General features: G+C 38.7%; 1 protein-coding gene across 1 annotated transcript; it reads left to right on the top strand.

Annotated features, from left to right (window-relative positions):
• Positions 1–6,740: 6,740 nt before the first annotated feature.
• slc34a2b (solute carrier family 34 member 2b) lies at positions 6,741–12,792 on the top strand. Its single transcript, XM_026305077.1, has 13 exons — positions 6,741–6,788; positions 7,206–7,253; positions 7,347–7,478; positions 7,569–7,697; positions 7,879–8,022; positions 8,527–8,638; positions 8,747–8,942; positions 9,016–9,111; positions 9,406–9,517; positions 10,068–10,235; positions 10,523–10,639; positions 10,737–10,861; positions 11,083–12,792. Exons 2-13 carry the CDS (start codon positions 7,208–7,210, stop codon positions 11,635–11,637), a joined length of 1,932 nt encoding a protein of 643 aa, XP_026160862.1. The 5' UTR covers positions 6,741–6,788; positions 7,206–7,207; the 3' UTR covers positions 11,638–12,792.
• Positions 12,793–16,757: the final 3,965 nt, after the last annotated feature.

Here is a 16,757-nt window from a genome sequence, read left to right as displayed (position 1 = left end):
TTATTTGTTATTGGTGGTGATACCGCATCTGTTATGATGCAGTATTTTCCAGTTGTGACCCTGGTAGTGGCTCACAGCTGTCCACATAAATAAACCTAAATTTGCAAAGTGAAAGTTTTAAATACTGAGTAAAAAATTGTACAAAAAGTACAATATTTGAGCCTGAATTGTAGTGAAGCAAAAGTATAAAGTAGCAGAAAACAAAATTTTTTAATTTTTAATTGGTTTTATGACACTGATACTAAGAGTCACAACACCAAGAAAGGAAACATGAATCTGCTACAAACATCCTCAGTAAATCCAACCAGAATAACATTAGAGTTTAAATCCCAATGAAGACTGAAGCAGAAATAAAACTTTTTGGCTGCCAGAGACCAGAGAGAACTGATCCAAGCCTTTTACAGATACTCTGTTAACTGTGTAAAACCGTGCAATAAGACTGGTCTTGCTTCGAACTATGACATGAGCACAAACCTTTAGACATTTATCTATCCCCATCTGCTGGTAGATGTGGGAGTCTGCTCAAACTTGACAGCATCAGCAGCTCTGTTAAGTGGATAGAAGAAGAGCTATGCAGAGCAAGCTGCTGAGACTGCTGTGATACAGATATCTGAACACGCATGATAAGCACATGACATATAACTGTAAGAAAAGATGCAGGTAAATCACTTTGAATATTGTTACATTCAAAATATTGTATAATTATAAACTCACAAAAATGTTGATGCTCCTCTTAGTTGTTTTCAACTATTACAATAGGAGGTTTTGCTTTTCAGGCTAAATCCAGTGTGCACTGTCTTCTTTCTACAGATTAAATGAAATTTATCTTTTTTCCACTGAGCTAATAAACTCATCTGTATATTATCAGAAATGCTGCTGATTGTGCTACAGTATTATGCCTTATTATATAACCCTTAAAAGTTGGCAAGTACACAGAGAGACAAAGTACTTTAAAAAAATAAAAAGCATCAGGCGGGTCACAAAAGCTTAACTAATTCCACTACCTTTGTGTTTCAGTGCATAATAAATCCTACATGTAACATTCAATATATGTCAAAGAGAGAGGTCCTCATTTCAGAATGAATTATATGCATGGTAAAAAGCTGCTGATAAGTTGGTTTCAGTATAAAGCCCTGTAGCTTAGTATCTGAAAATACATTCTGGCCATGTGGAGGCAGCAGGTCTCACTCTGCAGAAATATTATGTTGTAGAGGACACAGATATGGCTTTGTATCATAATGCACGCTACAAAAACAGTAAATGTAACTTTGTGTAAGGTCTTGTGTTTTCCTATTGCCTTATCAGCCTTAGGTGCCAAACCTCACCCTCGATCACACATTATGATGTAATTACTGCCACAAGTAGAGTATATATAATATTTCTTGTATCTGGCAAATTAAAATATAATCTTTCAACCTTTATTTTTGAAAAACAAGTCATTTTCCATCACATGCAATTTCCAAATTCAGTGTCACTATGCTTATAACCTTGATGCTGTAGCTGCTCAGTCTCACCATACTCAAAGACCAGTTTGGACAAGTTTAACAGCTGGGTTTTATGGATTACAGCACAGCCTACTCACAGTGTAGTACTACAGAGAGTGCTCCCTGCAATTTGTGCCAGCATGGCAGGTAGGTGACCTCAAGGAAGTGTCCATGCAGAAAGTGACTGACTCTGACAAGAACACAAATCTCATAAAGAAAAACAAAATATTTTAGCTGGCTAATAGTGTATGAGCCAGGGGACAATTATGTATACTGCTTTGTACAGGGACAGGACTGCTGATGAGAGTTTGAAGCTAGTGTTAGGTAAATAGATAAAAATAGATATAAAAAAATGTAATAGCGTGGGTTAAAAAACAAAAAAAAACTGTTTTATAAAAATAAAAAAGCCAATATGTAATTACAAAACAGCTACAGCATTTTGATTATCATGTCGGTGGAAGGACAATGAAAGTAGCATTCCAAAGGTTAAAGGTAAGGCTGAGCTGATTTTTTCCATTGTATGTGCATCTCCTGACAACACATGGAAAAAAACTTTGCATCACATCTAAAGGGTTAGGCAAAAATTAACTAGGTGAATTGTAAAACGAGATGCTTAATACTTCACCGTGGAGCACGCTTTGAGCCTCCAGTCGAGCTCGTCTGTGGCACAGATTGTGTCATATTACTATGCATGCTGTGGAGAGGTCAAGGTCAGAACTTAAAACACCGTTTGAACCAATCAGTGATAATACACTGGTCATAACTGCACAGAAGCTGAGTGTAACCTGCCAATTATCAGTAACTAAGTAGATATTTTAATAAAAAATTATCTGCTGCACCTAGCTTTACTGCTGATGTTTATCTGAAGAACAGCTTGCGGCTGCTGAAATACGGTTTTGCAATACCTGAATAAATTATTAAAACATTGATGGAAAACGTATTACCTTCAAAAAGAAATACGACTATGGGTTAAAATATTTTTTAAAGACATTTAATCTTTTAGCATGATAAAATTCAGGATAGCAACACTAGATTTATTACAAGAATTTATATTTTATATATATATATATATATATATATATATGTATATATATATATATATATATTTTTATTTTTTTTTTTGGCATGCTTTTTCATGTAAAAATTCACATGCACCGCCTTAGATTTGTTCTGCTATTGTAATTTATAAAATTTAATTCCTTTACAATATGTGTTTATATTGTTTTGTTTTTAATGCTCTCATGTGATGTTGTCATGTAATATTTTGATGGCTGTATAAATGCATTAGTAAGTTGTATGTATTGGATGTATCTCTACTGAAACCAAAATGTTTCATTTCGTTGTTTTTGCAAGGCAGCAAATTTTGTATATTTATCCCTTATCCAACTAATATCTATTTCAATGCAACCACAGGGGGGCACAATCCTGTGTCTTCATGTGCCAGTCCCAAGTGCGGGTAAATCCAGAGGGTTGTGTCAGGAAGGGCATCCGACGTAAAATCTAAGCCACATCAAACATGCAAATCACAAATATGACTTCCATACTGGAACGGTTGCGGCCCGGGTTAACAACGACCACCACTGGTGCTGTTGACTTACAGGGTGCCAGTGGAAATTGGACTACTGTTGGTTGAAGAAGGAGAGGAGGAAGGCGTGTTCGTGGACAAAGAGAGAAGAGGAACGGCAGGAGTGTAGGACTTTGAATGTAGGGACTTTGTCAGGGAAAACTAGAGAGTTGGCTGATATGATAGAGAGAAGAAAGGTGGATAGCTTGTGTGTTCAGGAGACCAGGTGGAAAGGTAGCAAGACCTGTAGATTAGGAGCAGGGTTCAAGCTGTTTTATCATGGTGTGGATGGAAAGAGGAATGAAGTAGGAGATATCCTGAAGGAGGATTTTGCTAGGAATGTTCTGGAGGTGAAGAAGAAGAAGAATCTCCGTGGACCATGATGTTTGCAGATGACATTATCATCTGTAGTGAGAGCAGAGAGCAGGTGGAGGAAAATCTAGAGAGGTGGAGGTTTGCTCTGGAGAGGAGAGGAATGAAGCTTAGCCGCAGTAAAACAGAGTACATGTGTGTAAATGAGAGGGACTCAAGTAGAACGGTGAGGTTACAGGGAGTAGAGGTGAAGAAGGTGGAGGATTTTAAGTACCTAGGGTCAACAGTCCAGAGCAACGGAGAGTGTGGAAAAGAAGTGAAGAGACGTGTGCAAGCAGGTTGGAACGGGTGGAGGAAAGTGTCAGGTGTGATGTGTGACAAAAGAGTGTCAGCAAGAATGAAAGGAAAGGTGGACAAGACAGTGGTGAGACCAGCAATGTTGTCTGGTTTAGAGACAGTGGCTCTGAGAAAAAGACAGGCGGCAGAGCTGGAGGTAGCAGAGCTGAAGATGTTGAGGTTCTCTCTGGGAGTGACAAGGATGGACAGGATCAGGAATGAGGACATCAGAGGGACAGCTCATGTTAGAGGTTTTGGAGAAAAAGCCAGGGAAGCCAGATTGAGATGGTTTGGACATGTTCAGAGGAGGGACAGTGAATACATTGGTAAAAGGATGCTGAGGTTAGAGCTGCCAGGAAGGAGGACTAGAGGAAGACCAAAGAGGAGGTTCTTGGATGTAGTGAAGGAGGACATGAGGATAGTTGGTGTGGCTGAGGAGGATACAGAGGATAGGGTTGAATGGAGGCAGCTGTGGCTGTGGCGACCCCTGAAGGGATCAGCCGAAAGGAAAAAAAGAAGAAGATCCAACTAATATCTATTTCAAATCACATATTTCTAAAAGTGTTAAAGTAACATCTAAAAATAAAATTTAAAAAAAACAGCATTGGTCATGAACTTAGAGGGGGAGTGTTGTAGTACAGTCACTCGGTGTGTTGGGAACATGATGTTGATGAACACCCAACCACACCTCCATGGGAGGATATTACAGTATGTCACTCGTTTTTGAAGTATAAGATAATCCAAATCAAAGTTTGCACAGACACAGTTTATCACTATTATTTAAGAAAATGACTCAGACTGTCAGCTGGTACGATTGGGGTCGGGTTATTACATGCATGTACATTTCACAGCTGTGTCCTCACATAAAAAGTTTTGTATTATAATAACAGAACTATGTCTAACAAATGACCTGTCATCAATCTTAAATGTACAGATTATAAACTTTTTCCACTTTCTTGTCAAGCGACTTGTGGCTATTAAACAAAAGCGAATGCAGTGACTTCTTACATCAGTATTTTTGCCAGTGAAACAAATAATCTTATCGAATAGGGAAATACAAAAAAAAGGACTGTTATGGATGACAAACTCAGAGAATATATAGACTTATTAGAAATGGAACAAGAGGCATTTGTCCTCTAACAAAATCATATTGAACACAGACATGCAAAACAAGAAGAGGGTGCAGCAGTAAAGTACCTAAATAGAATGAAGGATTGAGAAGGAAGGATTTGGACACTCCACACCAAACAACACACCCTATATACTGTAGTTGCAGTTGATTTTGCAATTACAGAAGTTCTAGTATTTTTTTTTTTGTAACTTTATGGTAGAGGTTACTAAGACATGCACTGATATGTTTTTATTTTACTGATAAGCTTTGGTCTTCAAGTGATAAAAGGAGTAGAAGAAGAGGATGACAGACTTTTCAGAGTGCTAAAAGCCTAAAAAAATCTGTTAGAATCTCTAGGGGGATCAAACTCCGAGGAGGATATCACACATAAACCCAACACTGGTGACCAAATTAGATTAAATGCATCATGAGGGACTCTTAAGGCTGCTTTTGCAGTGCATTTTCAGACTACTGGAGTCATTAGAGTTCCATTTCAGAGCAAAACAACATCACCAGGCTGTTTTGCTGAAACAACCATGCAAGTCCCACATTTCCCATAAAATCAGATACTGCTCCCTAGTCTAACATGGCCAAATAAAGCCAAAATACCAATTATGTTCATACTAATCATAATAATAATGATGATGATGGTGCTAATCATCATCCATCATCAAAAATCTAAACTAAAGATTTTTTTTTTTTAATTTTTATAACCCAAACTAAGTTCTGCTTTAAGCCTTCAGTGGTGATCCTTTTCCATCAACTCGCTGAACCCTTTTTTTATATGTACATCATTAAATCTGTCGTGATTGTTTTATTGCAGGTTGGGAGTAACTTAAACATAATACTAGCTTAATAATTAACTCACATTCACACCATTTATTTTAGATGCAGTATGCATGCAATATAACTCCGCCATATCTCCTGCTATTACCTTACATTAACAGACTCTATGTATGTGCACATACAGGAGTGTGTGCATTTGGCTTTGAGGCATGTGTGTAAGTGGGAGAGAGAAGGAGTGGGAGTGTGTGTGCTGTGCACAGTCAGGCTTGTGTGGATATGGTTAACACATACATCTAGGGCTTTATATTAAAATAGTTGTTTTAAAATGCCTGTATATTTGAGCTATAGCTGTGCAGTATCAGCTGAAATGACAAGATAATGCAGAAATCGTGAAATGCATTATATAAAGCAGCTGTTGAGACATTATTAATGAGTGGTAATCGTACATCACTTACCAACACAGTGAGAAACATCTTGCTAGGGCCAACAGAGGATGCAGATAAAGTAGAAATAGTTGGTTCCCAAAATTTAAAAGCAAATATTGTTTATTTATAGGCCCGCATTGCAATTTAATTACAGTCTATAATCTTTGTGTAGACAGGGGTTATGAACAGTTCCAACATTGTTCAGTTTGTTAGGTGGAGAGTCCTGAAGAGATCCAATAATTTTTAAAATGAGGGAAAATGAAGAAAGATTTTTTTTCATTCTGGTGATCTCTAAGGTTTTATTGAAACCCAGTAAGAAAATGAGCTGAGTGTGCCATCAGGGGGCAGATTGTACCTGTACCTGTTACACCTGTGCCTCACAATAACCCTTTATCTGTCTTCTAGATAAAAAAGGTTCGCTATTGTTTTAGATCTGCTACATTTCTACAAATCTTTTCCATTTTCTTTCCTTCCTATTTCTTCCTATTGCGAACACGGATATGATGTGGGCAACTTTCAGTGTAGCTCTGTCAAAAATCCGAAGTTTCGTGTAATTACTGATGTTCGTCTCGCCCCACGCACAGATCCACACACCATACAGACCTTTGAACTGAGGACTGTGTGTGTGCATGTGTGTGCGGATGTGCGCACGCACGGGCGCGCGGTCGATGCGGCGCTATAAAAGCCCTGGACTACAGAGTGAGCAACAGGTAATCCAGGTGAAGCCTCCTCCTCAGCGCTCACAGCTCCGGGCACACGCTCCGCTGCAGGTGCGTACCTACAGTGTGCCATCACTAACACTGGCCACATGGTCACATATTTACAGGCTGTAGTTTAAAAGAACTAAACGATGTCAGGATCCAGCTGTATTGAGATAGTTGATTATTTTTATTCTGATAAGTTTGGACAGACATTAACGTTTTCTTCCTGTGCGCTTTTCAAGGCATCTAGTTTTTATTTTGGAGGAAACGTTTCTTAGATTTTGAGTACAAAGTTGGTAGAGTTGGTAGAGTTGGACTTAATAACTAAATAGAAATTTTCACAGTTTTATCTGAACTATTGCTGAGATATTTAGTAGATATTCAATAGCATAATATATAACAATTAGAGTTTATTTTGAAAAGATGTACAGCTGGTACACCAGCATGAACTAATGTGAACTGTAACTTTTTGTGTTTACCAAATAGCCATGGCTCCAAGACCAGAAGTGGAGACTTCTTCCTCTCCCACTGTCGGTATGTCCACTTTCCAAGGATACTTTCAGTCTCCTCCTCACACTGTGCTGTTGCAACATTTTCTAACATTCATTCCTCCCGGTCCTGCATTAGATGACAAGACTCCAGCCAAAGACACTGCCATCCTGCCAGCTTACTCCACCATTGACCTGGTGGATGCGGCTCCTGGTGCAGAAGATCCGTGGGATCTCCCAGAACTAAAAGACACTGGGATCATGTGGTCAGGTGAGGCAGCACGCCTTTGTCATTGCGCAGTTTGCATACCTTTACAAAACCTGAATCTGATTCAGTACTTTGTTTTCTTATTTCTTTTAGAGCTGGATACAAAAGGAAAGATTATGAGAGTGCTGACCGGTGTACTGAAGATTGTTCTGCTCTTTGGATTTCTTTACCTGTTTATTTGCTCGCTGGGTATTCTCAGTTCTGCCTTCCAGCTAGTTGGAGGTAAAATGAATTCACACAAATTACATTTATATTCAGGGTCAATATCACAACACATCATTACACATTTTGTGTAACTGATAATGCCACTTATGTGAATGTATACTGAGTGTATTTGACCTGGGGCTGTTTGTCTGTGTGTGTGTGTGTGTGTGTGTGTGTGTGTGTGTGTGTGTGTGTACAGGCAAAGCTGCAGGTGACATCTTTCAGGACAATGTTGTGTTGTCCAACCCTGTGGCCGGCCTGGTGATTGGAGTGTTAGTCACAGTCCTAGTGCAAAGCTCTAGCACCTCCTCCTCTATTGTGGTCAGCATGGTGTCTTCTGGACGTAAGTATACACACAGACAGACAGACACGCACACACACACACACACACACACACACACACACGCACACACACACACACACACACACACACACACACACACACACATATATTAAAGCCAGTATATGGAAATTCATGGACTTAAGTGCTGATGAATTCATCAGCCTGAACATATTATAGTTCAGTGGTCAAAGCACTCCTTCATTCATACCGCTTGTCCTGCTCCAAACAGTCATTTGAAAAAAACATTCATCCATGACATTCACCTAAAGAGCCATCACTTTTATTAATCTTACTATTAACTATTATGTTTTGCTTTGGCAACTATGTAGCCATTATTTTTAGCAAGTGTATCAACTATAGCCAATAAATGAGCCATCTTATTTATCCACTTATAGATTACTTTTAGCTTAATCAACCATATAGATAATGTTTTTATCCTATCTAACCATTTAGACATTACTTTAACCATTAAACTACTTGTATGCTGCCATTTATATTCTTCAGTGCTGGAGGTCAGGTCTGCAGTGCCCATCATTATGGGAGCTAACATTGGAACATCTGTCACCAACACTATTGTGGCCGTGATGCAGGCAGGAGATCGAAATGAATTCGGCAGGTAAATCATTGCATGCAATGATAAAATACCGTGACACATGTACAGTAAACTTGTAGACTTGAAATAATGTCTGGGACATGTTCAAGAATATTTTTTCTGAACTTTCAGGGCATTTGCTGGTGCTACAGTCCACGACTTCTTCAATTGGCTGTCTGTAATCGTCCTCTTGCCCCTGGAAGCCGCCACAGGTGTCCTGTACAAACTCACCCACCTCATAATACAATCCTTCAATATCCAATCCGGAGAGGACGCCCCGGATTTGCTTAACGTCATCACAGACCCTTTCACAGACTCCATCATCCAGGTAGAGCTGGTGACATTAAGATGCAACATTTAGCATAAGGAAGAAACACCTTTAAAAAATTGTCTTCTTACAGCTGGACAAATCTGTGATCACTGGCATCGCCACTGGTGACCCAGCAGCCAAAAACAAGAGTTTGATCAAAGTATGGTGCAAAAAAAAGACCAATACGGTAAGAAATCAACAAGAGCTGCATCACATTCAGAAATTATTAGTTTGCCATTCAAGCATAACAAATTAGGAGTAAAAACACATAGTAGTCTCGGTTAGCTGTTTTTTTCTGCTAATGACTGATATTGTCCTTCTGGTTATGTGACCACAATGGTTCTGCTGTTAGATCATACTTTGAAGGTGTGTTATTTTGTAGAAGATGGAAAGCTGTGTGTGGTCATTTAAAGATTAGCAACTTTTTAATTGCTGCACTGCCTTCTCTGACTTTTAAAGATGTTTTTGCTCTTTTTCTCAGACTTTCTGGAATGCAACGGTGGAGAGCTGCCCTGCTGGTGCCGTTTGTTGGGAGGAAGGAAACCAGACCTGGACCGAGATGAACATGACTTGGATCGATTACCAAGAGAAATGTAAGTGTGCCACCATCAGTGAATCAAAAAAGAACATTCACAAAACGCAATTAGGATATCCTGATCCGCTGACTCTCAGTGAAATATGAGAGATCCACAGCGATCTCCTTCATGCAGACCCCCTGATGTTCGGACAATGCCTACCTTTGAGATCCTTTAGTGACGCAGCTAATAGCCTCCACTGACCCATCTACCTGCTCAATAGGTCTATTCATGCTGTCTTGCTGAGTTCCGCATGACCCTAGGATCACTTCTCAAAAGTATTCTGCCCCCAATTACAAGAAATGCTTTTGTGCTTTGGTTTTTAGGTTTCGGTTTTTAGGACAAAACTATTTTGTCAATATAATAAAATCAGAAACGTGTCTTAAGTAATAAAGAATCATCAGTTTGTTTTCTCAGTTTATCACAAACAGACACAGCTTTATTTATCTGAAGGTTTTCTCTTAGGTGTCATGTTAAGTCATGCATATGAGGCTGTTTTTAGCTGTCACATAATACAAGGTCGAGTGGACACTTTAATGCAAACCATCTCTTTGACCGTCCATTGCAGGCAAGCACCTCTTTGTCGGTACTACTTTGCCAGACTTGGCAGTGGGCCTCATTCTCCTGGCTCTGTCTTTGCTTGTCCTCTGCACCTGCCTCATCCTCATCGTCAAGCTGCTCAACTCCATGCTTAAGGGACAAGTGGCTGTGGTCATCAAGAAGGTGCTCAACACAGGTATGGAATTGTATGGATTGTCCTCAACGTGCTCTGTTCTGCCTGTTTCAGAGTCAGCTCATACACTTTGATGGTGATGTTTGATTAGCAACACAGGTACAGCCTCCCTGCTGCTTCTGGATCTCCTCTAGGTCAAGCTGTCCTGCTGCGTGACAGGCACAAAAACTGTTATATAGGAAAAAAAGCACCTCATTTGCTCTGGTCATTTGTTCATAATGATGTGCTCTGACACTGTTCTCACTTTGTCAGGTTAGCTCCTCACCCCCTGTGTCTCTCTTTGACTACAGACTTCCCCTTCCCCTTCACATGGGTTACTGGATATATTGCAATTTTGGTGGGAGCAGGCATGACCTTCATTGTTCAGAGCAGCTCCATCTTCACATCAGCTATAACTCCTCTTGTTGGCAAGTCAACATTAACATATCAATTTTCATTCTACTTGTTTAAGTTGTTTGTATATTTTTTTTTACACCAAGACTCTTGTCAATCTTCCTTCTACAGGTATTGGTGTCATTAGCCTCGAGAGAGCTTATCCCCTGACGCTGGGCTCAAATATTGGTACAACAACAACTGCTATACTCGCTGCGATGGCTAGCCCTGCAGAAACGCTAGCCAACTCCCTGCAGGTAAGATGCAATGAAAACCACCCCCTGTATATCTGTTTTTAACTATACCTGCAGCATTTCAATGTTGGTTTGTCAGTCAGTCCACCACTTCAGTCCAGATTGAAATACCCCAAACTAACTGATAAATTGTGATGGAATGTGTTTATTTGAGATATAACAGGGGTAACCTTCTTTAAATGTCATTTGTGTGTGTTTGTTTGTTTGTTTGTTTGTTTTTTTAGATTGCCCTCTGCCATTTCTTCTTCAACATCATGGGTATTTTACTGTGGTATCCAGTCCCATTCATGCGGGTGCCCATCACGCTGGCCAGAGGGCTTGGGAACCGTACAGCCAAATACCGCTGGTTTGCCGGCCTCTACCTCTTCCTCTGCTTCTTCATTCTCCCACTGTCTATTTTCGGCCTGTCCATAGCTGGTTGGAAAGTTCTGGTTGGAGTTGGTGTGCCCATCATTGTGTTGGCTTTTCTTGTGATTATTATCAATGTGATGCAGTCTAAATGTCCAAGCTTCCTGCCCAAGGTTCTAAGAAACTGGGACTTTTTGCCCCGCCCCCTGCACTCCATGGTGCCATGGGACGCTGCAGTGACCTCGACTTTTAGATTCTGTGGCAAACACTGCTGCTGCTGCTGCCCATGTTGCAAGTCCTCCAAGTGCTGCAAAAAGAATGAGGATGAAAAGATCTGGAAGGATAACAATAAGAGTTTGACGATGTATGATAACCCAGCCATGTCAAGAGACGAAAACACAGTGGAAGCCATTACAGCAACACACCTTTAATATTTCTAAGTTAAATCTGTATAGCATACAGTATCCAAAAAAACTGAATACACTCCTGTGCAATATCACTCGAAGCTAAGTGAGTCGAAGCTGCAGTAAATTATCTTACTGTGGTTGTATAATTTAGTTGAAGTGTAGGGTATTTGATCTGATGTAAAAAAAGGGTTAGATAGACCAAATTGAAAGTATGGGCCCCAAAGACTAACCTCATATAAGTACTACCAGCAAAAGAAGGATGCACAATTTCATATTTACGCAACATTCCATTGAAAGACAGACAGGCGCTCCTGGCACAAGAACTATCTGTGTTTCAGTGACTAAGAAGACGGTGCAAAGGGCATTGCATGAAGTCACCAGTAACCTACAGAATCCAAGAAGGAAATCATTGTTCATAAAACTATGCAAAACTGCAAGCTCAAACTCAGATGGCTCAGATGGCGTCAATCATGTTTAACTTGGACCGGACCAGGACACAAAGTGACCTCGGAGTAGCGCCCATGTAACATGGAGGTGGGATTTTGGGCTGCACGAGTACAAAACGTGTAGGAATGAATACTTTGTAAATACTGAAAAGAAGACTCAAGATGCTTGGCAGGAGGGGAGTTTTTCCAACACGTCGTTAATGTTAAACAAAAATCAGCTTTTATAAAAGAAGAGAAAACAATCACCATAAAACAAAAACCCCTCTAGCAAAGAAGAAAGGAATCAAATACAAAACATCTCTGCACAGATTTGTACAAAACCGGTGCCATCTATATCCTGGAGGATCCAATCTGCCATTAAAACAAAAAAGCAGATAAATAGCAGATCAACAAAATATTAAAAAGTAAAGGACTGTAATCTCACTAATGCTGGGTGTATTAACTTTTACTGATTCACGGGGTTTGTTGGGTTTATTCTTTTTTGGATTTTTGTTAAAAAGCTAATAAATTGTATGAAATTAACAGGATTTGTAAATACTACCAGGGGTTGTCCTTTGCTTTACTATTTAATCGCTACTCAGTGCAATAGAGTACTTGTACACAAGTGTGTGGTATGCTGATTCTTCCGCTGTATTATTACGCACTAGAGTAAACCCTGTCTATCACCATCATCATGCTGCAGAATATGAAGCATTGGACATATTATTATGAACCTGCTGTTTCTGAGCATGTGACATTTATTTTATGACATTTTAAACTTATTGTTCAGGCTCACTGTCTGCTAACTATGGGTGGTAGCAAAAGTTATGGCTTATTTTGATATGTTTTATGATATGTACGCGAGGCCTTTGGCTTTCTTTTCAGGTTTGAACGACTTCAAAAGTTTACTGTAGCATTTAAAACATTTGTTCACTTCAGTATTTAAAACTATTATAATATTTGTAAATAATAAAAAAATTGCTATTTTTAAACTGCAGTGTTGTCACTTTGTCACATCTATTTTATTTTGATCAGATTTCGGACTGAAACAGGCAAAGTTTAACTACTATATAATAAGAACAATACAATCCAGATAAGTTTTAACCACGTTTACTAGGCACATTCTTTTTTTAAAAAAACTCCCAAAAAAATGAATGGAAGAGAATGACAGTTTTGTTGATTTTGATATGGAAGTCTGAAGTATGTAAAAAATAGAAATTTATCATTTAAGGCTTCAGAACAGCACGAAATGAACCCACACCAAGTTCAGTCAGTGTCTGCTCCTCCCACCACCCACACTGCTGTACCTGGACACTGACCTTAAAGTGGACTTTACGTACAGTACACTGAGATCAAAGGGAGACTTTAACCACCGCTTTTATTGTTTTATGTATTAGATCATTACTGACAGTCATCCACTGGCGACGCAGTTACAGTGCTGTGCAAAAGTTTCAGGAACTAAAAATGCACAGGGGATACTTTTAACATAAATTACATAAGTAGTTTTTCATTTATCAGTTAGCTTCATACAAAGTGCAGTAAAGGGAACCAATCATAAATCTAATCAGTATTTGCATCACTCCCCTTTGCCCGTAAACAGCAGCACTTCTCTCTGGTTTGACCTGGAAACAGTTTTTCCTGATACTTTGCAGCACCTTGGAGAAGCTGCTGCAGGTCTTCTGTAGATTCAGGCTGTCTCAGTGTTTCTGTCTCTTCATATGATCCCAGACTGACTCCACACTGCTAAGATCAGGGCTCTGTGAGGGTCAGATCATCTGCTGCAGGACTGATGTGTTGTGTGATAAGTAACTAAAACTAAAGTGTCTGCAACGTACTATATGTCACTAATTTCAGTACAATGTTTAATCGTTTTAGGAAGACTTTCATATTCCATACCACACCTTAACTTTTCATTTTTGAACATTACAAATGGGCTATTTATTGGTAAATCACAGTAATTTCATTGCACTATTGTATTATTTTGTTCATATTAGTTCATAGTCACATGTTAAACCCATTTGTCAGCTTTAATAAGCACATTGTGGTTTTGTCAAACAGCAATTACACAGTGAAATAATTTAGTGAGTCCACTGTTGATACACAGCACATTAAGTTGCTTAAGAAAGTCCTGAAAGTCCTGATACTTTATCTGTTTAAGTCATTAACACGATTGTATCCTCATCTTTTAGCAAATATGTGAAGCCATACTGAAAACTGACTAATGAACAGAATCATTTAGACGCCTTGTGCCATCTGCTGCAGCTGCTTTTAAAATTCCAGTTTTGTTGTGTGTGTGTGTGTGTGTGTGTGTGTGTTTGACATCGGAGTTCATGAAAAGTGTAACCCAGTTTTATCTTCATTTCCTATAAAATTTCTACATCAACCACAGACACATATCCTGTAGTTTCACAATTCAAAAGGCATAAATGAAGAATAGCAGCACACTGGAAGCATAGATTTAAATACAATGATCAAATATAGCACTGTATAAGAGAGTAAATATCAATATTGAACCATGGCATTGAGCAGTTACAAAATCAAGTCTACTGACACAAAAAAGTCTTGATTTAGAGCTTTGCAGAGTCAGAGGTTCACTTTTAATATGAGACAAACCAGTTTCACCATCCATGATAATCTTTCATGCACAAATCTTCATCCACAAAGACTGTCAGCATGCTGGGCACCACAGATAAACTGTTCAGCTGCAGGGGGGGTTTCTACACACAAGTTAGAATTTCAATGAAAACTCATACATGAAAGAAAATAATCTGCATGAGGAACATGTGTCTACTGTTTCGCTTGAGCTTTGATAGTATTGCCACATTGCTGGATACGCAGTTGCCGCACGATATGCAAAGATTATTTACTCCACAATAAAATCGATTATCTGATAATAGACGTGAACTGAGCATGATGTCATCATCTGCTCATCTAAGGCTCTTTAGGCAAGTACACAGGTTTGATTATGGAAAAGACATGATTAAATTAGAAAACAATAAAACTCCTTTAAACCCAATTATGATCTGTAAAAAACAAATATTCAGTAGTTAAAGCATAAGTATACTGTTTCTACACTCATCATGCAATAAACTATATTACCACCACCCAAGGTCAGTCACTCATTACGCTATCAATGCACTGAACTGAATTAATCAGCCAAGGACTGCCAAAGACTTTTAGGTCTAATAAGACCTAAAGCACTGAAACACCTCAACTTTAGGCTGGTGGCCACTGTCTTCTGTAGGTTAGCTATAATGTTCTGACCTATAATGCGTTTTAGAGTATTTTACAGTAGGATTACTTATCAGATTTCCACGAAGGTCAACTTTTTCCAAGAAGCAGCTGGTTAGTTATTTTTGGGTATTAGCAAGATGTAATATTGCATGATAAACAGATTAGACTTATCATTGCAACAAAGTGTTGTCAACATTTCTAAAGTGAATACAAACTCGTATTTCCTGAGCTTTTGAAATAAATGGGTGAAAAATGTAGTGTAAACAAAACAATGACACTTGTAACATTTATTTCAAGTTATGTGTCTGACAAATAAGTCTCCTTATCGCTGCTTTGTGGTCTCCAATGAGGCAGGTTCATATGCTATGGTACATTTTTGTACACAAAAGCAATTCAAAGTGCTTTACTTACTGCAGGAAAGGAAAGGAAGCATCATAAGGTGCAACATAAATATAATCAGAGAGACAGCATTAATAAGCATAAAAACAGGATTTGAAATGAATAAAATAATAAATTGAAGCTAAAAGATATAGTACAAATTATAAAAGAACAAAGTAAAAGCTGTAAACAAAGTAAACAACAATTAAAAGCAAATGATAAAATATAGAATAAAATCTCTAAATAAGTACAGAAAATTGTTCATATCCAGTTTGAAAAAAATATAGACATTTGAAATGTTCCATTTTTTATATGCTTATTAGTGAAAAGCAGTGGGAGCTGCAATTTCAACAAATCTATGTTCTAGTTGGAGGTGGTTCCAGCAGTGAGCACCATAATGGCTAAAAGCAATTTCACCATGTTTGTATGAACTCTGGGTAACACCAGCTGACCGGCCTCTGCCGATCTGAGACACCCACCAGCAAACATATCTCTGATATGTTTTAGGCCCAGACCATTTAAAATTTCGTGGACAACAAGAAGAGCCTTAAATTCTATTCTATATTTAACTGGAAGCACTTCAGGGATCTGATGTAGTAGAAAAAAAACTCTATATACATATATATATCTCTTCCTGGTGTCTGTCCATCCTGTGACTGCAGCATTTTGAATGAGCTGTAAATGTCTAATTGTCTTATTGGGGAGGCCAGGTAAGAGTCCATTACAGTAGCCCACGCTACATGAATAAGCTTTTCTAAGCTTTCCTCAGGCATAAAAATTCTTATTTTAGCTATATTTTGATATGGACATCAAATAAATCCAAATCCATAGTTGCACCAAGACTTTTGACATCTTAGTTTTAATTATCTTTGACTCAAGGTAAACACTGGGTGTCGGCCTTCTTCCTCTGTTGCTGAAAAGAATAATTTGAGTTTTAGATTTACTCACTTAAAGAAGGTTTTGTTGCATCTAGCTGTTTACATCTTCAAGGCAGTGACAGAACAGGTCAGTAAGCCCAGTAGCTAGAAACCATGGCTACACTTAACAGTGAACAGTAGTGCCACCCAGTGCACACTGTTAATAATAAACCAGATGTATGAAATGTAA

The sequence above is a fragment of the Mastacembelus armatus genome, chromosome 4 (assembly GCF_900324485.2).
Source record: "Mastacembelus armatus chromosome 4, fMasArm1.2, whole genome shotgun sequence".
NCBI lineage: Eukaryota > Metazoa > Chordata > Actinopteri > Synbranchiformes > Mastacembelidae > Mastacembelus > Mastacembelus armatus.
Note: the sequence above shows the minus strand (reverse complement) of the source record. Positions and strands in the feature narration are given on the sequence as shown.

Coding starts and splice junctions, on each gene's coding strand:
- slc34a2b (XM_026305077.1), top strand. CDS start 7,208: ATGGCTCCAAGACCAGAAGTGGAGACTTCTTCCTCTCCCACTGTCG. Junction 7,698..7,878: donor TGCCTTCCAGCTAGTTGGAG/GTAAAATGAATT, acceptor GTGTGTGTACAG/GCAAAGCTGCAGGTGACATC. Junction 10,640..10,736: donor AGCTATAACTCCTCTTGTTG/GCAAGTCAACAT, acceptor TTCCTTCTACAG/GTATTGGTGTCATTAGCCTC.